Raw genomic sequence first — 26,214 nt, 5'->3', positions numbered from 1 at the left:
TTCCTGATTCCACACTGCTATTGTGTGGATCAAATAATCCCTGGTCACAAAAATACCCTAGGGAATGACTCTCCTGGCGTCCAGGTTATGAGTGCGGTCAGACGTTCCACATGCCTTAGGGATGAGCTATCTTTGCCATGATGAGAGATTTCCTTTTCAAGTTTTGCAATCCCAAAATACAAAATACTATCATCAATAAGAGTGAAAGTAATTAAGGAAATGTACATCAAATGTATATTGAAATCGTGCTCAAATAGTTTTGAAATTAGGTTTATCTTTCCTGTCTGTCTCTTAAATAATTATTATTGACTTACAAATTTTTACAGTATACTGTTAAGATTATAAATAAATATCCACTAACTCGGACTTCTCCCATGGGAACCATAGTAATACATTTTAAGATACACTTTTACCACGTACACACTGGATATGCCAAATATAGTCTCCTTTTTCGTGGTTCAACGCATTATAAAACAATTTGGGGGGAGGAGCCATTCTTTAAACTTTTCCTCTTTCTTTTCTTCCAAGCCCTCTTTACGTTTTGGAGAGCAAGAGCCTATGTTTTAAGCAAAACGATTTATTTTGAGGTTAGTGGACTCTCAGCATTTCAGAATACGGTCGACTTTTCGTGAGCAGAGGGGAAGCGCGCGGAGTGTGGCTAAGTCAGCCCAGCGTCCCGCCCCTCGAGCCTGGGACCCGGGCGCCTCCCGGACTCGGGACGCGGCGCGATCCAGCCTTCGGCTTCCTGCAGACCCAGGAGAGCCACGGGGTCGGGAAAGGCCTCCTGGGGCGATTTCAGGGCGAGGACAATCTCTCCGGATAACTGAGTCGGACAGCCAGCCCTCCGGCCTCTTTCTTCCCATCCTTTGCTCCTAGACGAGAACATGTCGCCTGCGAGCGAGTGAAACGCGAGTCAGGCAAACAAGCGCGTTCTTTCCAGCCACTGTAACCGGATCGCCGGAGCGAAATAAACTCGCAGAAGCGTCTCGAGACCGATCGCAGCCCGACCTCCTGCCTGCGCTGACAGCGGCTTGCAAGTGCGGCCGCAAGAGCCGGGATGCGGATCTCGGTGCGTGGCCAAGCACAGCTTCCACCCCCGGTCCCCGCCCATCCCACCCGCCTCATGCAAGAAGGGCGGGAGAGGACCAGGTGGGAGCCCCCTGCGTTTCTGCACGTCGGCGCGGGTTAGAGAGCCCTGCAGCGCTGGGGGGCGGGAGGGAGAGATGGACCGGCCAGGAGCCACGGGTCCCGGGAGGAGCGCAGGGAGGGGGTGGGAGCCCCTTCGCCCACCTCCACCGCCTCTTGCCCAGACAGCTGTCCAGCTCTTGGAATTCATTGGCCTCCCCACCCCGCCTCCCAAATGCCACCCCAAGCCAGTTTAGCCCCCCGCCCCACCCTCGCTGACCTAATAAGGTCATGCAGTGTGTGGGGTACCTATATAAAAGGCCCGACCCGCTGGGACTCTGCGAGACACCAGGGAAGAGGAAGCAGGAGCCGTCCAGTGCAGAAAAAGACGACCATGGCCAAGGAGTGGGGCTACGCCAGCCATAACGGTGAGTGTGGGCAGCCGCGGCCCGGAGAGGAAGGGACGCCGGTCTAGGAGAGCCCCTGACCATTGCACAGAAAAGTGGACAGCTCTAGGGAGTGCGATGGAAAATGTGGGCGCAGGAGTCGAATAAGAGTTAACATCTACTGAGCGCTTTTCAAGTGCCAAATGCTGCTGGTTTTTTCCCTTCATCCCATTCAGTTCTCCCTGGTATGAAGTTGTTGCTCCTTCCCTTGGAGGAAAAAGAAGGGCAGAGAAGTTTGAAAACTTGCTTAGGATCGCGTTGCCTCTGACTGAGAAGTCAGAGAACCCAGGGTCCGGGTTTGACTGGCCCTTACCCTGATACTGAGCAAGCATTCAATCTGAGCTTAATGTTGGTATAAAAATTTCCGCTCTGCCTAACTTACAGAAAAAGGAATATGAATGTGCTCCTGCACCACAAAGTGGTGAAGAAATGTACGTGGTCAATGTATTTTATTCCAACTGTATGATAGATGGTAGCATTGGTAAACAATGTGATGAAGTCCATTTCATAAGGAAGCCTTTGAGCAAGCAGAGTAAATACAGTGTTAAATATAATCTCCAGGTACACTATTAACAAAACTATGAACAGGTCTTAAACACTAAGTCTCATATTGCCCAGTCTGAAACCCAAGACCTTTCCGTAATTGCTGTCTAACCTCTGCGTATTTTGCTGGTTTAGTCCATCAGAAAGAGTCTTGGATTGTGCCAGCAAATAAATACATTTCCTCAATTTTATTTCCTAGGTCCTGACCACTGGCATGAACTTTACCCAATTGCCAATGGGGACAATCAGTCACCCATTGAGCTGCACACTAAAGACATCAAGTATGACCCTTCTCTGCAGCCATGGTCAGCATCTTATGATGCCGGTTCTGCCAAGATCATTCTGAATAATGGGAAGACCTGCAGAGTTGTGTTTGATGACACTTATGATAGGTCAAGTAAGTATGGCATTTCGGTAGAGGCACATGGATGTTTTCAACATCTGTGTTGTCAAATGTGATTTATGACACAGTCACAGAACTAATGGGAAGAGGAAGCACTTCATCTCTGAAAATGGAGATGACATTTGACTTTGCCTTAGTCGTGAAGAATTATATTTATGCATTGAAGAGGAATGTCTCATCCTCCAACCCTGGTCACTTTGTTACTGCAAAATGGCCCATCCCCAAGCAAAAGGTTGGCAATGCATTTCTGAAATAGAGCTTGATAGGACAGTGGTGATAATGAAACCAAGTTAGTATTCTTCAGACTCTGATGGCCCATGGCTGAGTGTTATTGTGCTTCTTGTCCACAGTTTGGAGAATGAGACTCCCCTCCCAAGTTTGTAGATTTCATTCTACAAAGCAAGAAACATTAACACACGCGCGCGCACACACACGTACACACACACACACACACACACACAAAATAGGCACTTTCTTTCCTAGTGCCTTGAAGGGGGGCAATCCCAAGGAGAGAATAGGACCACTGTATCAGTCAAGAGGACTTGCCTTCAGTGCTTCAGTGAGGTTCACCTGATTAATCCTTTTGGTGACTGTTTTTGAAGTATCTGACAATTTCTTCTTGGGTAGGTTTGCGTGAAACTGAAAAATCACGTTTTAAAAAAATCTCTTTACTTCATCGGCACTAGTAACCAAGTCAGTGACATAAAAGAAGACTTATTAAAAATGCTTTGTCTCACTATAAAAGAGGTAAGAAAGACTCTTCCTTTAATGTTTTGGCACTTGTACAACAATATATTTCTTATAATCACATTTCCAATAAAATTACAATTATTTTTATTGATATACATGAATGAACTCTCTTATTATGTCAAAATAAAGAGTAATAGAGTTATCATTCTTACCTACTAGGAGGTTTCAAGGGGTAGAAATTTACATTTTCTTAAATAATAATTTCATATTGCTACCTTTTTCACTTTTCCTTTTAAATCAAGTTCCATCTTGAAGACAAAACCATGAAATTAAATAACGTTTGTTAGCTTGAACCACATGAAAACACCATTTTTTAAAAGCAAAGATAGTTGGATGTTGGCAACTTTACATGGCTCATTCAAATAAATTAGACTCGTATGTCTAGATAATAACTGTTCTGAGTGACTGGACAGGGAAAACGTGTGTGTCAAATCACTTTATTCCTACATGATCAAGCTCATACAGGCCTAGCATTGTTGTTTTGGGTCTGTGGTATAGTTTTTCCAGTGCTACCTAGTGTGGCCAACCCCTTCTAAAATAACTATGCTCTGAATTCTATTTTGATCTAGCTTATATTGCTAAGTCTCAGTCTTAGGGTTTCTGCATAGTTTCCAATATTCTTTGGAAGATATTTGAATCTGTAAATGACTCCCCAAGATGAATGAATGGATGACAGGTTGAGATATTTATATAAGACCAAGGTAATGCTACTGAGAATTGTCTAGTTTAGCTGTCCACCTTGATTGGTTTCCCAGGAAACTTCTGAATGTTCCATTTTACCTCATTTGAATAGACACAGTCCAAATTAGACATGGATGGAAATTCTTGCTTATTGTCCTAATGAAAAGTGTAGTTGGAAACTAGACATGGGGAAGGAATTCCCATTTGCTCAGTGATCACTGTGCAGGCACTATGATGAGCACTTTAAGGTGCTTAATCTCAGTTAATCCTCACAGCAGCTTTGAAAGTTTGGTATTATTATCACCTTCTTAGAGATGTGAAAATGGGTTCAGAGAAGTTTAGCAACTTGCCTGAGACCACACAACTAGGAAGGGATGAAGCCAGGATGGGAACCCACATCTGTCTGGCTCACAGTTGTCCAATTCTTCCCATTGTACCACACTGCTGACCTGGTTTTTGAGTGTATGCATTCTTGTTGTCCTTCTGCTGTCTAAATTTTAGTTCCATAAATGTTAAAATAACATTCCAAAAATAATTTTAAAAGCAAACAAAACAAGAAAGGTAGAAAAGAAAACCCATTTATTTTGATATACCCCAAGACTTCATTTTGTGAGAAGAAGTCCAGTGTGCTTGGGAGTGGCACCATCAGGCCTTGGTTATAAGAGCCCTTGTACGGTTCTGTAAAAGAAGCGTGAATTCATTGTTGACTTAGCTTCTCTGATTCACAGTGCTGAGAGGTGGTCCTCTCCCTGGACCCTACCGACTTCGCCAGTTTCATCTTCACTGGGGAGCCTCAGATGATCATGGTTCTGAGCACACAGTGGATGGAGTCAAGTATGCAGCCGAGGTAGGAAGAACTGTTGTACTCCACTCTGGGCCTCATACATTGAAAACTGAAAAAGTAAAAATAACAACCGCAGCAACAAAACCTCATCCATGGCTTTGGCTTCAAGCCCGTAGTTGTGAAAATAACTGTACTAGAGTTGTTTTAGCAGAAACAGAAGCCGCCAAATATTCTAGGCTAGAGGGTCAAGTGGTTATAGGGAAGTTAGCATTGTACATGAATACTTCCAAGGTTACATTAAGAAATTGAATAGCTGCTTAATATTAAAGGGGGGGGCAAGGATCCTGAATGGAACTGAGAAGAGGAGGATAGCTAACACTTATTAAATGCTTACACGTATTAACTCATTTGATCCACTCAGCAACCCTATGAGATAGGTTACAGATGGAAAAAGAGGCACAGAAAAGTCATATAACAAAGCCACACAGCCGATGAGTGCTGGTGCTCTACCTTATGCAGATTGACTTTAGAATTTGTCATCTTACCCATTGGTCTATGCTACCTTTGTTATAAGAATACAGTGCTTTAAAAATAACATTTAGAAATTCTGACTTATGTTCATGCATGCTCCAACTGCTTAATGAAGGATGTGCACATAAATATGTGTGTATATATGCATATGCATACTTATCCACACATACAGATATAGACACACATAATTTATTGATTCATTTATATTTTTTTGAGTTGGGGTCTTACCCTGTCACCCAGGTTGGAGTGCAGTGGCCCAATCGTGGCTCACTGCAGCCTCGAAATCCTGGGCTCAGGAAATCCTCCCATCTCAGCCTTCGGAATAACTGGGACTACAGGTGCACACCACCACTTCCGACTAATTAAAAATAAGCTTTTTTTTTAAGAAGCATGTTCCCACCTTATTGTCCAAGCTGGTCTCAAACTCCTTGCTTCCAGTGATTCTCCTGCCTTGGCCTCCCAAGACGCTGGAATTACAGATGTGAACCACTACGCCAAATCACACATATATAATTTAATATGAGCAAAAACTACTCTCTATCTCAGTTAACCCATTAAAGAAAAGCATAATTTGTAGCTTAGATCAAGGAATCAACTTACAAAGGAAATTGTAATTCCCTGGTCTTGAACTCCTGGACTCAAACAATCCTTCTACCTCAGCTTCCCAAAGTGCTGGGACTACAGGCATGAGCCACCGTGCTGGCCTTGAAAGTTTAGTATATTTTAGCCGGGCTCAGTGGCTCAGCCTGTAATCCCACGCTTTGGGAGGCTGAGGTGAGTGGATTGCCTGAGCTCGCGGGTTCAAGACTTGCCTGGGCATCTTGGCAAGTCCTCATCTCTACAAATCAAAAAAATTAGCCAGGCATGGTAGCGTGTGCCTGTAGTTCCAGCTACTTGGAAGGCTGAGGTGGAAGGATTGCCGGAGCCCAGCAGGTCGAGGCTGCGGTGGCCGGGAGCGGCCACTGCACTCCAGTCTGGGTGACAGAGTGAGACTCCAACTCAAAAAAAAAAAGAAAGTTTAGTATATTTCTTATAGAAGCAGTAAGGCTTTCAGTTTGACCTTTGCACATAGAATTATTTTATACTTTTGAGCATGAATACATTTTTTTCTAACTGCTGCAACAGATTATATTCTCTTGCCATCCTATGTAACTGGCATGGAAAATTTGATTAATTTAACAGTTGCCCATATTCTAAATAAAGATAAGGTTGCCACCAGGTTTCAGAGCTCTGGCTGCTAAAAGGAGGTAGATAATTTTATATTCTTTATTTAAAAGGCCATTACAAATGTCACTAAAATATTGCATTTTAGAATATATAAAATTTGATCAACTGCTATGAGCATGTTTGGCAACCTCAGCCTGTATAATATTGGGTCTACTAGAATAATTTTATACTTATTTTCATTTTCCAGAATTTACCTTCTAACCTATCTTCTATGGTTTCAGCTTCATTTGGTTCACTGGAATCCAAAGTATAATACTTTTAAGGAAGCTCTGAAGCAGCGGGATGGAATTGCTGTGGTTGGCATTTTTCTGAAGGTAAGGCAAAAATAAACCATATGCTTTCTTTTCTTTCAAGAATGTATTTCCTTATCAATGCTTAGCATAGTATGAGTTTCATTTCCTTCTTTTGTTTCTCCCTCTATATACATTTTATATTCATCTAACTAACCAAGATATTCCTGCTAAGATCAGCTCAGAATGCTTTGGTCTCCCATAAAAGTGTACCTTCTGGCATACTCTGGCACTCCTAGCACTTCTAAATTTTCTCCAGATGTGGAATGTGTGTTTGTGTGTATAGGGGGTTGGGGACATAGCCTTTGAGGGAACTTGTGGTGGTGGTGAGGGTCAGGGCGGCATGTGTTCATTTTCCTTTCTCACTGTTCCATTTCAATTGCACTGGAAACCAGAAAAGCCACTGTTGGGAACCGCTGTGATGCCAATTCCCTGGCTGGTCATCCCCTCAGCTTGAGGTGGCTGCTGCTCACATGATCCCAGGCTAAGATAGCAAATGGAATGTGTGTGTTGTTGAGCCAGGCTTGCTTTAAAGAGGACTTAGTGCCATTAACACATGAGTTGAGTGGTAACACAATCTAGATTTTAAGCCAGAGGTGAAAATCTGGCTTCTTTCTTTTTGAATGACCTAATTTGTGGTAGGTTCTGAATTTGTTGGGTCATTTTCAATGCTTGAACACAGCACAGCGGGAAGTGGAATAGGTCTGGGAGAAGAGACAATGAATTGACTTTGCGACACACAGAGTACACTCTAGTTCTAAATCTGTTAAAGAAAAAAGTGGAATAACTTTGTAGATAAGGTCAAGGACACAGAACTAGATCAACATGTAATTTTGTGGTTCTGTGCCTCAGAAGCCTTAAGTTCACATTTAGATCAGAAAATATATACTCTAAAATCTTGGGGAAAAATAAACTTATGTTTTTGCTTAGCACAAGATATTCTGGCAGATTTATAACCACTAGTTGCAGATGGATAGATCAAAATCAGTCTTTAAGACAATTCTAAATTATGGAGAAGGGAAAAATACTATACTTGGGTTTCTATTTTCTTACAGATAGGACGTGAGAAAGGCGAGTTCCAGCTTTTCCTTGATGCATTGGACAAAGTTAAGACGAAGGTAAAAAAAAAAAATAATATTTTTCCCTCCTGAAACATAAAGCAGAGCATGTCAGTTTTCTTCTTACATTTTCAAGTATGTTTTCTCACCTAAAATATGTTACTAATTTTGATAGATATGCTAAGCATAAAATATGTGCTCTGATATTTGTATGAGTTATAGTTTTTGAGCAGTTTCACATAACATCAGTTTATTTTATTTTATTATTTTTTAGTAAGAACATCAGTTTATTTAATGGTCACAGTAGTTTTCAGATAATCACTTCCTCAAAGTAGTGAGTGAGAATCAGAAAAATGGGGTGATCACCCCATCCTCACTCAACATATACACCCACAACATTCACAAATACATTGTGCACAACATGCACAAATACATATCATCACAGTGCTACTATATGTCGGGGAGGACTGGTCCTTTGAGTTCCGGTGTTGCCCTTTTTGGGAAGAACCTATATTTTAAAAATCTTTAACAGTTAACCCCCTCCCCCATCTTTTTGTTTGTTTGTTTTGAGTCGGGGTCTCACTGTCATCCAGGCTGGAGTGCAGTGGCACTCACAGCTCACCACAATCTTGACCTCCTGGGCTTAGACCCTCTCTAATTAATAGACACATCTAATTGTCTTTTAGGATTGTTCTAATAAAATGCTCTTAAGTTTTGCCAGCAGAGAAGGTAAGTACTCCAAGTACAACATTCAACAAAAATGCAATTCTCATATTTTTTTAATCATCAAGAACCAAAACATGAACTTATATGGCCTCTTATTTCTGAAAGGGCCCGTATGTTGTTACAAGGTTGCATTTTCTCTACTGCATTTGAAGTCCGTTCTCACAAATAGACTGGTGAGTGCCTTGGGGTGGGCGTGCGCCTGCACCACTCACCGCACCTGCGCCCACTCACTGTCTCCAGGGCACAGAGGCGCCCTTCACCCACTTTGACCCGTCCTGCTTGTTTCCTGCCTGCCGGGACTACTGGACTTACCACGGCTCCTTCACCACGCCGCCCTGCGAGGAGTGCATCGTGTGGCTGCTGCTCAAGGAGCCCATGACCGTGAGCTCCGACCAGGTAAGCGGCCACAGGGCCTGGGGAACAACTGTCTGACCATGAAAGATACAGATGCTGAATTGAAAAATGGATGCATAGGGAACGACCCTGCGACTGGAGACTTTGTAGAAGTTTGTCCTGGATCATTGCAGTCAGCCTACTCAACTTTCTTTCTTTCTTTTCTTTTTTTTTTTTTAGATTGCCAAGTCTTATTTCATTTTTTTATTTTTAATTTTAAAGATGTGGGGTACAATTCAGCGTTAGGTATACAAATGTTCATTATGTAAGTACCCTTGTGGATGAGGTGTGCCTACCCTCGGCAGTTTCCCACTACTGCCAATCCCTTTCTTATAGTGTTATGATAATCGTTCAAGGTCTGCTTATGAGTGATAATATGTGGTACTCAGAGCCTGCTCAACTTTCTAAAACTTGACCTTCAAAGGATACCAGGATAAATGCAGATCATTCAAAAGTGGTGGAGATACTGAACACGGCTGAGTTTATGCTTTATGAACATGTAAAAGGTTTAGGTCAGTATGAGTGGTCTTTGTTGATTTGAGTGTTCCTCAAACACTGAGTGCTGGTAAGGAGACAGGATGGTAAATACAGGTCCCGGGAGGAAAAGGGTGCTAACAGAAGCAATTTAACATCCTTGTGAACTGTATGTTATTTCTTCAGTTTTATGAATAAATACATTGAGGCTCGGGAAAGTTAAGCAATTTGCCCATGATCTCACCACCAAGTGCAGGATCCTAATCCACTCTACTCTGTCTGCTTCCAATACTTCTTGGCCTCTCTTATTAGTCCTCTCCTCCTATTGTTCATCTAAACGGTGTCTTGGTAACATTTATTAAAGAGACTTTTAAGGAAAAACTGGGAGAAAATAAGTGGGCGAGAACATGGAGAAAAACAGGTTAAACAGTGAACAACACAGGGACTCATAGCCTACAGCATAAATGTCTCATAGTAAAATCAGTTTACTATTATGGCTTTCTTGCTTAAGACAACAGCTTTCATATTTCTGCCAGCTGTGGACTCAAGTATATGTAGACGTTCTCATCAAAAGATCAGATTTAACAATCTTGTTCATTGCCATAAATATTTTGAAAGAAGAAAGAATTTTTCTCAAGAAATGCTAAAAATATTTTAATATAGACTCGTAATGTTAATGAGAATTTCCTATGTCTTATCCTTTAAGAAAATAGTATAAATTTAAAGTGTAACGAGTCAAATTTATTTCTGCTCTTTTTAAAATAATTGACTCCGTAAACTCATGCAACAAAGGCCCGTGAAGCTAATTTTTTTTGTACTGATGTGTTTAATATGTTCATCTTTTCCAACAAATAATCATTTCAGAATTCAGGAGGAAAAGGTTTTGACCAGAGGGCATGGTGATCCTGTATTAGCTTTTACAAATAAAGAAAAAAAATCTTGCTACTCAGGAACTCATAGCTAGATACCTCTGGACACAACACTGGAGGAGGGTTTTGTGCTTTGCTCGTGCTGTCAGAATGTCCGTGATTTCTGCCTCGTTGTCGCATAATATGCCCTGTTGTTTCAAGTGTCCGGCTAACAATCTGCTCCTGCCCGTTGCAGATGGCTAAGCTGCGGAGCCTGTTTGCCAGTGCCGAGAACGAGCCCCCAGTGCCCCTTGTGGGGAACTGGCGCCCTCCCCAGCCTATCAAGGGCAGGGTGGTGAAAGCCTCCTTCAAGTGAGGCTGCTGGATCTTGCCCTCTTCAGGAAAGGAAGCCTGCCATGGGGAGCGTGTTTCCCTGCCACTTCCCAGTGCTCCTTACTCCAAGTATATTTCATTTTCCACACTCAGCAATGAATGTAAGAGACACGGTTACCAAGAAACCCAAGTCACTTTTGACAAGATCTAATATGAAAATATAGATTTCACATTCGACCTTTGTAATAATCGTCTTTCCTACAAAAGTAGCATTTTTAGTAATGCTTCAAAGAAGAAGAAACAGAGATGGAAGAATAAAGATATTTTTTAAATGGCTATTGGGCATCATTTTTCTGTCATCTCAAATTTCACAGAACTTCAGTTTTCCTTTTTTTTATTATAAGTTGTCCATTTTAAAGAAATATGAGTAATTTTGTATGTAGAAATAGAAATGTATGAAGATCATATGACAATTAAACATTAAGCCACAGATTAAAATGACTATGGATACCAAGGATTGAGATGATTCTGTATTTCAGCTCTTAACACCAACAAGATGTCCATCATTTATTAAAATTTTAGCTACTAAGATTACTTGGTTTTGATTATCAATAAAAGAAAAACACAATAAGACCAGGAGTTTTACAAATTATAGTTCAGTATCTGAATTTCTTCTTCATAAAGGTGGTTAACTTTATTCTAATGTTTTTCTTTACCTGAAGGAGGGCCTTATTTTTCATTTTATCTTTGCATGACTATTAAAATAAAAACTGCCTCTGATGTCTTTCTAATTTGAGGCCGGAATGAATGATTACTAAAACACAAAGGAGTGGATGACAACACTTGAAGTAAAAGCAGTTGTACTGATCACCAAAACCAATAAAGATATGAATGCTAAAAGTTGGACGTTGTGTGTTTCAATGAAAAAAGCACTATAAAGGACAAGAACGGGGTCTAATTAACAGTAGCAAACTTTGTACGTTTGTTTTTAAAACTGAAAGGGCAAGATGAAGAACTTAAGCGCTGAGTTTGGACACCACATTCCTCATGGAGGGACAAGGGCCATTAGTGAGGGCCTTCTGAGAGCATTGCAAAGAAGAGGAATGTGTGGCCATGTGCCTGAGAGAGTGAAATAGTTTCCAGAAGCCTCAAGGTTGGATTAGGATTCTGGGGGTTCAGTCTAGTGCAATGGTGCTACTTAGGAGCGTAAATCAAGTCAGGCTGGGGCTTTTCTGTTTTGTTTTGTTTTTCTTTTCAAATGTGCCTTGGGCAGATGCTAAGATAACACTGCAAAAGTCCATATATTTAGACCTTTAAGGCATTTAATATCTGTAGACATAAAGTCTAATTTTGCAGTTAGTGGCTTTAATACATCTTTCATCACCTCACTGATTAATACATTAACTTTAGAAAATGACATGAATGAGTTTATTATCCTTATGGATAAAAATGACATTGGGTCAGGAGAGTCCTGAGACTCCAGAAGTCAAGTCATGTGATGGAGTCCTGTGAGGCTGAACTTATTTAATAGATCACCACTTGGGTGAAGTAAAACCAGGTTGGTCAGTGCGAACTGGATGTGTTAATTAAATCCCTTGAAATTAAGAGGCGTGGAGCTCTGATCATTAGTGGTAATACACAAGCTGATTATCTCAAGGTACTTAGTAATTCTTAGAGCACTGTAAAAAAATGCAACCAGTGTTCACTCTGTGTGTGTGTGTGTGTGTGTGTGTGTGTTGGGGTAGGAGATATGACTTTATGACTTAATGCCAGATACAAATGGTCCTTATTCCAATACACAGGCTAAACAAGGCTGAAACTATCTTGCGGGAAAATGCCCCATCAAAAGAGGCTATTTTCATAGATCACAAGCTTAATGAGGGCACAGACATGAGTCTTGCGTGCTGATGGTCATGCATAGTGCCTAACACTGTATCTGGCACATAATAATTACTCAATAAATATTCAATGAATAAATGATGTCATGGACAAAGATAAATCCAGGAAGAAGACTCATTTTCTTGAACAACACATTACACAGTTAATATGAACACTGTTTTTTGCTCATCTTAGTTAGTTTAGATCTTCTTGGAAAATGATCTCTTTAGCCTCAGGTGGGAACTTTCTAGCAGAACCTATTTCTCCCCTCCTGCAGTCTGAGTCATTGCCAGTGCTCACAGTTATCAACCAACTTAAACTTCCTGACTTTTCCCTGCACTCAAAGTGTTGTGATATTATGAGCATCCATTAGAGTATTGAAAACATACTGTGTCCTTTTTCAGCATGAGGAACATTTCCTTGGTGATGCACAGGCCTCCAACCAATTGCACTCCAGACATGCACAGCTTACATAGTGGCATGACCAGGAACTGCTGTGGTACAAGTTTTCAGCATCTGCCAGCTTTTGTTCATCAGGGTATAATTATTGCAGTATTTAAAAATTTCAAATAGGGCAGGAACTAATTTAAATTAGTGTTTCATAGTATGCAGATCATATTCTTAAAAGCCTATGAGTAGGGAAGAAGCAACAGGAATTTACTTAGCATAAGGTAATGTGAGGTTTTTAGAGTGCAAATATATTATAATCCCTGCCCTTTAAAGGGCAGATATGATATATTTATGAAAAGACAAATAACTTCAGTAGCACTGATCCAAAAATTCTCTGAAATGTATAATCACCGAATATTTATGCAGATTAATGGGAAGTATTCTATACAGAGCACACAAAGCCAAAGCTTTTAGTGTCTAACTGGAATCATTTATATAATTAAATCAATATGGTTGAAATTGGTCAACTATCAACAAGGCTGGATACATGTGAAAGATTAATGTCAGTTATTAAAGTAAGACTAGGACAAATAAAACTGGCCTAAAAGAAATACATATGATCTAAAACCACATCAAAGACCATACATAGAGAAAACGTAATTGATTCTAGTTTTTCTTCTAGTGCTTTATTATTTGATATTAAAGAGAAACTCAACATGAGCAAAATATACTATTTTAATGAAGGAAAAATAAGTGAGAAGAAGTAAGAAAAAAAGAATAGCAACTGTGAATGCCAAATTTTTAAAGTTCCAAACTTAATGTTTACAAATTTAATAATGCTTAAAAACTACCCCAGGATAATACTTTAAAAGTCTTAAAATGCAAATGAGAAGGCAAAATTGTGTTTGCATGTTATTTTCATTTTGACCACTAGATGGCAGCAAAATATTGTAAATTTTTGTTGGTCACTAGATGGCAGCAAAATAATTACAAACATGAGTGCAATTAAAAGGCTCACGGAGGTTTATTCATATTAATTGCCAAGCAATTAGGTTTTTAAAATTTTTTGAACTAGTACCTTATTTCTTTTTTTCAAGCGTCTACTATTAGCCATTAATGTATATTTCTGAAAGAAAAGTGAAGAAGACCCATATGTACTTTTGAGAATCTTAATAACCAAAAAATGAGGCCTGAGGGATAAAAGAATAGTTGTGTTGAACTAAAATGTAAATACATGGAAAACAACATTTTAGAGTCCGCTTAAGTATTTAGGAGGTTTGGGTTCAAGTCATACAGCGCTTTCCGGATATGTGGCCTCAAGCAAGTTAATTTCTCTGTGCCTCAGCCTCCTCATCTGTAAAGAAGAATGATAGTAGGCCCCTGCTACGTGGTTATTTTGAGAATTAAATGAGTTAATACATTTAAACTGCTTGGAAGTTTCATTCTGACATAACTCTTCCTAAGAGTTAACTATTGTCTTTTGTTAATTAATTCTACTTCAACCAAGAAAAATTCCAATGGTTTATTTCCCATTAGAACCCCAAATTGTGTTTCTTTTTTTGTGTTATCTATTAGTAACATCATGAATCCACATCTCATCAATTCAGGTAATATTAAACTAGTTATAATGGGCTCACTTCTGCTTAATATTGGGGAAATGGTATTTTAAAACAACAATGACAGCCTTCATCCCACTAGCAGGCAAAGTGGAGGGGGGAGGTCACATTAGACACCAGCATATTGCCAGAAGAGGTGATTCTGAGGTGGATCAGTGTATTTTCCCCGAGGAAGCTTCTGCTCCAGGAACTCTGCACCTTACCTGAGAAGTGTACAATCAACAAAATCTCTAGGAAATAAACCCAAGAGGAGGGTGAAATTTGGTGTGCATCCTGTTCAACATTGACTTTCAAATGGTGCTAAGTTAGAGTCCCTTGGAATTCAGCATGAAGTGGAAAATCTCTCTTCATAGTAAATATGGAAAGCTCCAGCCACAAAATTAATTTTGAACTTGTCTGGGCATGCCAGAAAATCAGAATCCTAAAAGAAGCTCACACCTGGGAGAAGAACTTGTGCTTTTAGGGAGATTCAACTTCAAATGAGCAAGAGGAAATAAAACTATCTGGGCGTAAAATCCAGGATCAAGGACTTGACTAGAGAATGAAAGAAAGACCTCAGATGTGAAGGTGTTTAGTAAGTGCAGGCGCTTGACAACTTGACCAGGTGGATGATAACAGGTAATCAGTAGGGGTAAGAACGAGTCTAATGGTGCTGTCACAGGGGACCACTGCATGGCAATGCACAAAACCCAGTGATTTAATAGCTAATTTTTGCCAGGTTAGAATTGACTCTGTGAAGTAAACAGGGAATTAGATTCTCTTTGTATTTAAATCATTCTCAAGTAGAGGAGCCAGGAACCCTAGGAAAAAATATTTTGACCACCGGGCTCAGTGGCTCAGCCTGTAATCCCATGCCTTTGGGAGGCTGAGGTGAGTGGAATGCCTGAGCCCGTGGGTTCGAGACCCGCCTGGGCAGCGAGACCTCATCTCTACAATAAATCAAAAAATCAGCCTGGCGTGGTAGCATATGTCTGTAATTCCGGCTACTTGGAAGGCTGAGGTGGAAGGATCACCGGAGCCCAGCAGGTCGAGGCTGTGGTGGCTGGGTGTAGCCACTGCACTCCAGTCTGGGTGACAGAGTGAGACTCCAACTCAAAAAAAAAAAAAAAATTTTGACCATTAAATGTACATATTCTCGGTTCCATTGTGTCCATTGTGTCCATCACAATCAACTCATTTGAAATTTGGATAATTCCAAATCTATCCACGGAAGGGAAGTCCTTGAAAGGTCATCTGACTCCTATAAAGGTATAACACAAATGGAAGTGTTTGAAAATACTTGGCTTGTAGAATTCACCCTCTGCGCCTGTATGATCAGTTGAAAGCAGGATCTAAGGTAGTCACAAGGGGCACCCGTGTGCATCAGGACCCCAAAGAGGGTAACCGACAAGGCCAGGAAGACTGGACAAGCCAAGCAGAACAGATTAAGGTCAGGGCCCAGGTTGGAAAGACCTGAGAACTAAGTAAACTGTGCTTCAATGAATATGCAGGGCCTTGGGTTCTTGCACTGAGAACTAATTTGGCGGTAATAAGAACACATTCAAGTTCTGTCTGTAATGTAAGCTGATGTGTGTGTGTGGTGAGTAGTGAGGGCAGGGAGGTTTTATAAAGGCAAGAACTTTTATCTGTCTCGTTATGCTACTGAAGCCCCAGCACCTATCACACTATCTGGGACCTAGACAGAGCTCAAAGATATTTGTTGAATGGATAGAAGGAAGGGTGGATGACTATCTGGCTGGCTGGTTGGGTGAGTGGGTGGGTAGGTGGGTGGGTGGGTGAGTGAGTAAATGGATGGCTGGATGGCTGGATGGATGGACAGACAGATGGTACAATGAAACTCCTAAAATACTGCATGCCAATCTAGGTCCATGAGCTGCAGGGAGCTGTTTCCTCATCCTAGGAAGGTCAGAGACTAGCATTACCATGAGATCTTGGGGAAATGTATGATATCTGTTGCCGCAACCCAGGAGTCTCTGTCAAGAGAGTGTGCATAGAACAAGAGAAGTAGCTTCAAACCTTATCATCTGCAAATTTAAACTTTAAAAATTAATTTCGCTTAGTACAGAGGAGCCTTGTTTCAGGAGATATAAGAGAGGGCTCTCTGCCCAAATATTTATCTCTTTCAGCACTCGCACTTCTGATGTGCATGTTGAGGTAGGTTGGCAATGAGCCTGTGGCATTGGGCTCTACTGATGCTAACTGGCATGATTCGTGCCAACGCCTGAACTTCCCTTCTCTCTCTCTCTCTCTCTTCCATAGATTTGCCTTAATTTTCTCATTAGTGACTTTAGTTCTCCGTTTCATTCAGTTTTATGTAAACAGGCTTAGAGCAATTCCACAGGTGTAATAAAGATCTCTGTTTCTAACTCAATGCTTGCTTCATCGTTATAGATTAGCAAAGTATGATACTTCTGAAAATTCCATAAACATTTTCGGCTGACACATTCTGTTCCACGCCAGCCAAACAGTTGGTAAATTCAGGTAAATTTTCCACCTTCCACAAACAACACAGACATTTTATAATTATAATGCATATAAATACTGCCTTGACTTACTTATAGTAAAACTTAGAATATTCTGGGGGAAAAAATTACATCAGACGGTAAATTACTAGAACTCAAGGTCAATTTTGGAGAGGAGAGGAGTCAGAGTGGGGTCAGATAGTACTTTTGCGGAAATATCTCTTATCTAAAAAGAATATTTTAATGATATTTTTCTCTGATATTTTCCTTTTAACTTGTTTTCTCTAATAAAGGACATGTTGTCAAGATTGTAAGGTATGCTAAATCTCTTGTCCTTAAGAGCTTAATTGATATGAAGCATTGATGAGGTCCTGAGAGGGGTGGAAGTTTCAGAGGAATTATGAAATAACCACAAGGCAGAAAGAAGAGAGTTCACAGCTAGAGGGTGGTACTTTGAGCTGGGCAAAAGCATTCAATATCTGATTCATAATTTCAAAAGTATCTGCAGATGACTACAAAACCCCTCCTTTTGAAAGGAGTTCATTCTTTTCAAAAGTGTTTAAGTGTCAAGTATGGAGGAGATAAAAGTAGGTCAAGGAACTACCTAGAAGCATCAAGGAGAAGAAAAAGGAAAAGGAAAAGGGTGGCTTCCAAACTCTGCTCAAGAGAAATGGTACTGAACGTGCCTTGGCTAGTGAAGGAAAGGGCTTATTGGCCCAAGCACATTGCGCAGCACATGGGGCATGAAATATATGTCGAATGGTGATACTAGCACCATGGACAGGTGACCTGCAAACACGGCTCCAGGTCGCCAGGGCTTTGGGGCCAGCAGTGGACTCCAGGCTCTTTGTGAATGATGCCAGGTTCAGGACACAGTTCTTGCATATGCTCTCCCAATATAGGATTAAAAAAATAAATTATACATACACAGTATTGTATTATTATATACATTGTAAAATATAAGCAAAGTAGAAACTTTTACAGGGTGAAAACATGAACCTTGTATAACATGAACCATAAATAGATGTTCTCGTATTTTCTTCCCACCATGGAGTAGCTCATCATGTGTGTCCCTGATGGGTGTGCAGTGCCTCGATGAGGCAGCTGGTACAGAGTCTTATGTGAAAAAAACTAGGTCACATAGGCTTCTGCCAGCTGGACCTTTTTGTCCTGACCTGTGGTTTCTCACCACGCTGGTCCACTGTTTCATTCACTGTCTCACCATGTGGAGATTACCCAAGAGTAGAAGTAGAAGAGGAAAATTCTGTCACAAATCTTAAAAGAAAAAGTGCAAATGAAGTGCTGCTGTGAGTTGTGAGAAGTGTAGTGCACAGTTTTAATTGATCAGTTTTGACCTTGGGTTAGATGGTTTTTTGAATTTGGTTATAACTTTTTAGGCTTGGTCAAAGATGGCAAAAAAAAACAAGAAGAAAGAAAAAGCATTTCATTTTATTGTAGATAAGTCAATAGACATTTACTGTACTATTTCTTCTGCTCATTAAAATGTTAAAAAGATATTCATTTATTCACTCCAATGTGTACTATTTTCCAGCCACTGTGTTCAGGTAGAGGAGAGAGAGAAATAGAGACAGAGAGAGACACTAAGAGAAGTACAGAGATAACTGCATGGAATAATTTTGAAAAGTTTGTGTGAAGTGGTAAAAACATATACAACTGTAATATGAAGCCAAGAAGTGTGAAGAAAATACCAGCAGGTTCGAAGGACCCATTTTCTTAGGTTATGTACTAATTCTCTTTCCCTAAGTCTTAATTGTGAGCAGTTCAAAACTTTTAAAACATCTTTTCTTGCATAAAATATATTTCTTTCTCCTTTAGAGAGTGCATAAAATATATTGCATAAAATATATTTCTTTCTCCTTTAGCCGGGTGTGGTAGCGCATGCCTGTAATTCCGGCTACTTGGAAGGCTGAGGCGGAAGGATCGCCGGAGCCCAGCAGGCAAGGCTGCGGTGGCCGGGAGCAGCCACTGCACTCCAGTCTGGGCGACAGAGTGAGATTCCAACTCAAAAAAAAAAAAAAAGAAACAACTTGGATAAGCACAAATAAGAAAACTACAGCTATAAAATGTAACCAGCTTTGTTTCCCACAGCCTATCCATATATATTACAGGATTAGAAAAGTGCTGGCTTCCCACTTTTATACTTTTAGCACAGTTTCCAGTTAGTGACACTGGTGAATCCCGATTCCTGTCCTTAAAGAGGAGGAAAAACTTATTTGTAATGCCTACGATTTCCCTTGCATGGAAAATTTTCAATTGTTCTTGTAACTAAAAGGAAGTCAGAAATTCCCCCTCTGAGATGGTGATTTATAAACAAAAGAGAAGTTTAATCATGTGGGGAAGCTAATATTAACCTAATCAAGCTATTATGGCTTGGGTAAGAAAGTCATCATTGGGAGTGTGTTGTAGCAGACAGAACAGACGATTGTCTTACTGTGCAGAAGCAGGATTTTATTCTTTTCTACCTAACCCAGTAAACAAAGAAGAGTGAGGAAGTATGATGGACAAAGCCTGTCCTAGGGCGCTCATGTTACTGGATACATATGTAGCTCATCTTCAGACCTTTTAGAAAGCATTACTTTGTGGGTACTCTTAAGAGCAGTGTCTCACAATATTGGTACTTTTAACATTTTGAACAGATTCATTATTAGTTGTACATGGGCTGTTCTCTGCATTGCAGGATGTTTACCAGGATTCCTGGCCTCTATCCTCTAAGATCAGGGATCCCCAAACCCCAGGCCACAGACTGGTAGTGGTCCATGGCCTGTTAGGAACCTGGGTCTCACAGCAGGAGGTGAACCACTGGCAAGTGCTGTCAGATCAGCTCAGCATTATATTCTTTTTTTTTTTTTTTTTTGAGTTCGAGTCTCACTCTGTCGCCCAGACTGGAGTGCAGTGGCCACTCCCAGCCACCGCAGCCTCGACCTGCTGGGCTCCAGCAATCCTTCCGCCTCAGCCTTCCAAGGAGCTGGAACTACAGGTGTGCGCTATCACGCTCGGCCATTTTTTGATTTATTGTAAAGATGAGGTCTCGCCAAGTTGCCCAGGCGGGTCTCGAACCCACGGGCTCAGGTAATCCACTCACCTCAGCCTCCCAAAGCGCGGGATTACAGGCTGAGCCACCGAGCCCGGTTCAGCATTATATTCTTAAGGGAGCGCGAACCCTGTTATGAACTGCACATTCGAGGGATCCAGGTTGTACACGCCTCAAGAGAGCCTAATGCCTGATGATCTGGGGTGAAGCTGAGGCAGTGATGTTAGCACTGGAGAGTGACCACAAATACTTAACATTAGCAGCGAGATTTGACTGCACACCCACTACTTCATCCATGGAAAAGTGTCTTCCGTGAAACTGGTCCCTGATGCCAAAAAGGTTGAGGACCGCCGCCCTAGATGCCAGTAGTAGGCAACCCCTCTCTCCCCAGTTGCAAAAACTAAAATGTCTCCAGACATTGTCAGTATCCCCTGTGTGCGTGGTGGCAGGGGTGGGAGGAGTTGGGGGGGGGTCTCTAGTTGAGCACTATGCTCTCAAAAGAGGTGGACTTTTATTTTTATTAGATTGATTATAATATCACGTGTGACAGCTGTTCTGGAAGGTAAAATACTAAACTGTATACTTTGTATATTTTTAGTTGAATTGTCCCACTGAATATTTCTTCCCATTCTGGGTGAAATTGAAACTAGTTTACAATTGGAATTCATCCAAAACTCTTAAAAACTAAGTCGATTTTATTACTTAGAGGAAAGTTAAATGTTGCTAAGTATTATGAAAAAGGAAAGACACATTTAGAAACTACATATTTAATAGTCTGGAAAGCAGTTTTACCAAGGGAAGTTGAACTCAACTGTTTATTAGAAGTAAAGTTGGTGCTATCTCCTGCTATCCTAGCGGTTAGAGGGAGTTTGGTAGAAAACCATAAAAATGACAGGCATGTTGATAGAACTTCCTATTTTATAGAGTAGTGCTGCATACGTAATCTTAATGCTTTGCTTTTACATTATCAAGAGGTAGATGCCTTCACAAGCTCCTTGAAGGCTCTTAGCTGCTCCTCAGGGAGATACCACATAGCAGATGGCTAAGAGCTCCAACTCTGGAGTGGGGCTATTTGGTTTCACACCAGGCCCTGTCACTTCCTAGCTGAGTAACCTGGGGTAACCGAGTTACCTCTATGCCTCAGTGTCACTGGCTGTGAAGTAGGACCGGCTGTGAAGTAGAACTGTGTGAAGCATTCAGAACTGTGTTGGTACATAATCCATTTTTCAATAGGTGTTAGTTATTTTCATAGAGTAGGAACTCAAAAACTGTTAAATAAATGGAATTTTTAAAAATTCAAGTTGAAGAAGAAGCCAATCTTGTTTTTGCAATGGGAAGTATTATAGGTAATGGCAATCATAACATTTATTCAATGAAGAAAATGTACCAGGACCATGACTAGTATCTTCCTGACTGTCATTCTCATTATGTTCTGGAGTTAGAATTTTCCCCCACTCCCTCCCCAATTCAAGAATGAAATAAGCCAAGTTCAAAGGGATTGCTTAGTTTGCTCAAGGTGTTACAGCAAGTAAATGTTGGAGTCAGAACTGGAGTAACGAACTCAGGTCTGTCTCATTACAAAATCTGTTTCCATTTCACAATTCCATGACTCTTTATCACAATAACAATAATTCTCATGGAGAAGCTCACAACACACCAGACATCATGCTAATTCACAAGACGAATCCACACAAACTAGTTCAACACTCCTGATAGTCCTGGATATGCTTATTACATTTCACGTATGGAAATTGAGACTTGGGGAGATGAAATAAATAATCCATGGTTATGACGTGGACAAGTCCTAGACCGAATACAAACTACAAAACCTGGGCTCTTGGCCACTCTGCAATGCTTCCTCCCATTCTATCTATTTCCCATCTCGATAGAAGGATATCGAGAGGGCCAAGAGGGAAGGCAGAGCCAGGATTACAATGTCTTTAAGTGTCAGAAGAAGGAGTTTGGATCCCTTTGCAAAGGTAGTTGTCAGAAGAATAAAAGCAAGGGAACAGCTTTATGCTGGGAACAGCATGATGTATATGGAGACCTTCTACCTCTTTCCTTGACTACAAAGTAAGGATTTGGACCAGATAATCCCCAAATTTCTTTTAATTCTAAAATGCTGTATTGTTGCAGTGTGTATTAAATCCATCCAGTGCCTACTACACCTGCGAATAAGCCACCTCCCAGTGGCTTCGCTGTGCAATGTGTGTAAAATCCTTCCCTGGCTTCATAGTCTGCAACACTCTAAAGTTGGCAGCCCCTGCCTGCCTCTGACTTACCGCCTGTCTTCTCTTCCTCAATTACAACGCTCCAGTCACAAGCTTTTCTGTTCTAGAAACTTCTTTGCTCAGGGCCTTTATACTCGCTGCTTCCTCTGCCTGAAGTATCCTTCCCCCAATCTTTTTTTAGTGGTTCCTCAAATGCATTGCCTTCAATAGGTCTTCTATAACCAGTGCATCTAAAGTGTCATCTCCTCACTTGCTATTCTTTGCCTTTTGCCTGTTCTGTTTTCTTCATGCTAATTATTGCTGTTGGAATTCCAATTCACTTTTTTGTTTAGTCATTTATGGTATACTACCCCTGTCCATCTCTGTGTACACTCTGTGAGGGTAGGGAATGTGTTGATCTGGTTCATGACTGGGAACATCATAGCAATTGGTAAGTTTTGTTGAATAAATGAATGAATGACTCATCCACATAGTACATTAAAACTATTAAGCACAAAGTATGAGCTTAAAATATATATATATAGCAGTAATAATGATAACTAACACTCATCAAGCCCTAATTATTGGCACCATGCTAAATCTTGTATACACATTATATCATTTAGTCCTCTTCAAATCTGTGAGGCAGATGTTATTATCCTAGTTTTGTAGATGAGATAGCTGAATCTTATCAAGATCAAGCAATTGTTCCAAGGTCACAGAGCCAGTGAATTAACCCAGATTCAAAAACAGCCTAATTTCAGCACAATATTATTTGTTAGCAGACTGGCTTCTGTAAAATGAAACTGTTGCTGCCTCCATTTGGATGATTAAAACTTCATAGTTCCAAAGAATATTTTGTGACTAGCTATTACATGTTCTGGGACTCCAGCTAGGTTAAAGTTGCTAGATGCCTAGGTTAAAGAGGTCAATAATACAATACAGTTCCCAACCTTGAGGGGCTCAGTTTAATAAGAGAAATAGAATATGCAAGTGAATGTTTCCATGATTCAAACACTTCTCAAACACTTCTTGCTAGAGGCTCACTTCTCTTAAATTGCTCCCTTTTGAAACTTGTTGCCCAGGTGTGTTTACTTTGCATTCATGACATGACATTCTAACTGTTTAGCACTGTCTAGAAAGAACAGAGTAGCCAGCATTTACTGAGTGCCTACCTGCAGCAGTTGATTTTTATGTATTCACTAGCTGAATTCTTACAATAACGCTGAATTGGGTGTCCTTATTCCTATTTTACAAATGAGCAGCGCTCAATGTATTGGTGTGGTGGGTTACAACCTGATGGGTACAAGACAGTGTCTGATTAGCATGCCATATCACAAAGACTAGGACAGAAGAATGTGTTTACAAAGAGCTATGTGATCCCCAAGTAGAGAGTGGCTCTAGTCCTTTATAGATATTTGCTTTAACACTATAATCGTAACAAATAAGAGACAATCTGGCTTTTTATTAGCTTTTTAGTTAAATATTTTAAAAATCATGTATATCTCGCTTTGTAAAATATATGAACAATATTATATTAACAGTCTCTTTATATTTGGGGAGAGAAAGCTCATGTTTTTCCATTTTATTCTATATTTTCACCAAGATTGATATGTTAGGTGCTTTCTCATTATAATAATTGGAACACAGACTTCAAGATTTTTTAAACTATTTTTCTGATGTATTGTCGGTCATTTTTCAGGTATTCCCTTTCTTTAGGTACTGACAGTTTATTTATTTAGAATTAGTTGTCTTTTTTTTGAGACAGATTCTCATTCGGTCACCCATGCTGGGAGTGCAATGACACCATCATAGCTCACTGCAGCCTAAAACTCCTGGGCTCAAGTGATCCTCCTGCCTCTGGTATCTGGGAATGCAGGTGTGCACCTCTACAGGTTTGGCCATATTTAGGATTACTCTTGAATGAACACCCTTTCCTTCTAATAGAAACACAGGTACAAAATAAAATAATTACTATTGTATTTTCAAATATCCAGTGTTAGAGTTATCTTGCATCCAGTACATAATGACAACCTGCTAAGAATACCCTCAGTAAAGTACAGCTGTGTGCTTGATCTACACAAAGGCACAAAGTCAACTTCATTATTTAAAAAATGGTCAGAAAAAAAAGCTAAGACAACCACTGTAATACCAAAAACAAAAAAGTTGCTAAAAGCATTTGCATCTCTCCTGAGTATCTGAAGGCGAACCACTTTCTGTCCTGTGGTGAACATGTGACACCCTTCCCAACAGCAGCTCTGTGAAGGGCCTGCTCCCACTGGGAATTCATGCATTTCCTAGAAATGAGAGATATAAAGGAAAATCCCCCATAACAAGAATCCATTTGGTGAACTGCAGTTTGGCGGTGTTGCGTGTTGTAGAGTTATTTAATAATTAAAATATGCTCTTATTCTGTCCATGTTAAAGCAACAACCCAGCTTCACAGAATATGATAGACAAGGATTCTCATAGGTTGAATAGCCCAGCGACCCTAACAGAATCTTTAGTCCACTCTACATTCATAGACTTTGTACTCAATTCTCAACATTTATCAATGTCAAGGCCAAGTGAAGTGTCTTGCAGCAAGTACATTAAGAAAATACTCTAAAATAATGGAAAAAATCCAAATTATTTCTCTGAGACCCAAGGAAAAAAATGCACCCGCAGGGGCACAAATAAAAGTTTCTTCTTAGTGATGTGTTAACATTTTGTCATGATTGTGGAATTCTAAAAAGTTCATTGTTGCTCTTTTCCCTAAGAATTCCTGGTGACATCAACCAAAAACCCACATAAGTGGAGGTACACAATTTTCTAGAGTCTTAGAACAAGAGCAAGTAAACCTTAACATGAATTATATCTGTGTGAAATTCACTGAAATAAACAGCAAAGGATGATTTTTAAGTCAGCACTGTAAAGATGTACAATAATATTATAATTTACCCTTTTATTTATAAATTTTAAGTAATGTGATATCAAGACTAATACAAACACACGAAACTATATCCTGCTTCCCCAATTTTAAGTCCAATACTATACCTCAACGATCACAGAAACCACAGAACAGACCTCCCCCTCCCAGCCCCCGATTATTTGTGGCAAATTTCCTTGTGGAAAATGAATTCTGTCTCTACCAAGACAGCCTGACTTATCCACGAGGCACAGTAAGCAGAGTGTCTCGGGTCCACAATATTTTTAGGTGACTAGGATAGTGTTTTATTTTAAAATAAGAACAACAACAACAAAAATGAAGCTTTGGGCCAAAGAAGATGCTTAAATATATAACATTAAGATATTAATCTTTATATCGATGTAGTCATAAGTGTGTGCATGTTTATGAACAAGAGACCCACCAAGGCAAAATGCCTTAGGACCCATGAAAGTTATAATGTGGTTTGGCCTCAGAAATGTTCTTTCTATTAAGTTATTTTGAATGACTTCCCAGGTAGGCCAGATGCCAAATTTTCTTTGTCAGCCAGGGAAGGTTCTCACCTCTTACAAGAAATTATCTTTCTTTTACTAGATTCTTCTGAGAAACATGATTTTCTTAAGAAGTTTTGGTTATCAATGTGTATCCCACTAGGAAGTCTCCCCCCCCAAGTTAATTTTTTCCAGAGAAGTAGGAAGGTAGAAGGGGAAGATGGGCACTTCATGTGAGGCCCCGCCAGCCTAGGAGGACACGCAATCCCCCCCTGCTCGCCCGGCGAGTGGGCTGCGGGCGAGGCGACAGCGGCGCCGGTCGCTTTAATTCACGGCCGCCCAGCAGAGGGCGCGTGGCTCTCAGCGCGTGGCTCTCCCGCGAGCCTCAAGGACCGTATCCCTATTTGCCCCAAGGTCATAGCTCCGAACCGAGCTCGCCAGCCCCAGGCCGGCGGCACCAGACAGAGCCCTTCCAGCTGGAGACCCCGGCGCGGGGGGGCTCCGAGGCCAGGGATGCGATCACAATGGGGACAGGGGGTGAGAGGCACGGGGGCCCGGGGCCCGAGCGGGCCCCGCC

The 26,214-nt window shown here is 40.7% G+C and overlaps 1 protein-coding gene across 1 annotated transcript; it reads left to right on the top strand.

Annotated features, from left to right (window-relative positions):
- The first annotated feature begins 1,441 nt into the window (after positions 1-1,441).
- CA3 (carbonic anhydrase 3) lies at positions 1,442-11,506 on the top strand. The gene is made up of 7 exons (XM_008065215.2): positions 1,442-1,553; positions 2,314-2,511; positions 4,677-4,795; positions 6,712-6,804; positions 7,836-7,898; positions 8,805-8,960; positions 10,536-11,506. The coding sequence occupies exons 1-7, from the start codon at positions 1,520-1,522 to the stop codon at positions 10,653-10,655; spliced, it is 783 nt and encodes a 260-aa protein (XP_008063406.1). The 5' UTR covers positions 1,442-1,519; the 3' UTR covers positions 10,656-11,506.
- Positions 11,507-26,214: the final 14,708 nt, after the last annotated feature.

This window comes from Carlito syrichta, unplaced genomic scaffold, assembly GCF_000164805.1.
Source record: "Carlito syrichta isolate Samal-C Ts95f unplaced genomic scaffold, Tarsius_syrichta-2.0.1 Scaffold308192, whole genome shotgun sequence".
NCBI lineage: Eukaryota > Metazoa > Chordata > Mammalia > Primates > Tarsiidae > Carlito > Carlito syrichta.
Note: the sequence above shows the minus strand (reverse complement) of the source record. Positions and strands in the feature narration are given on the sequence as shown.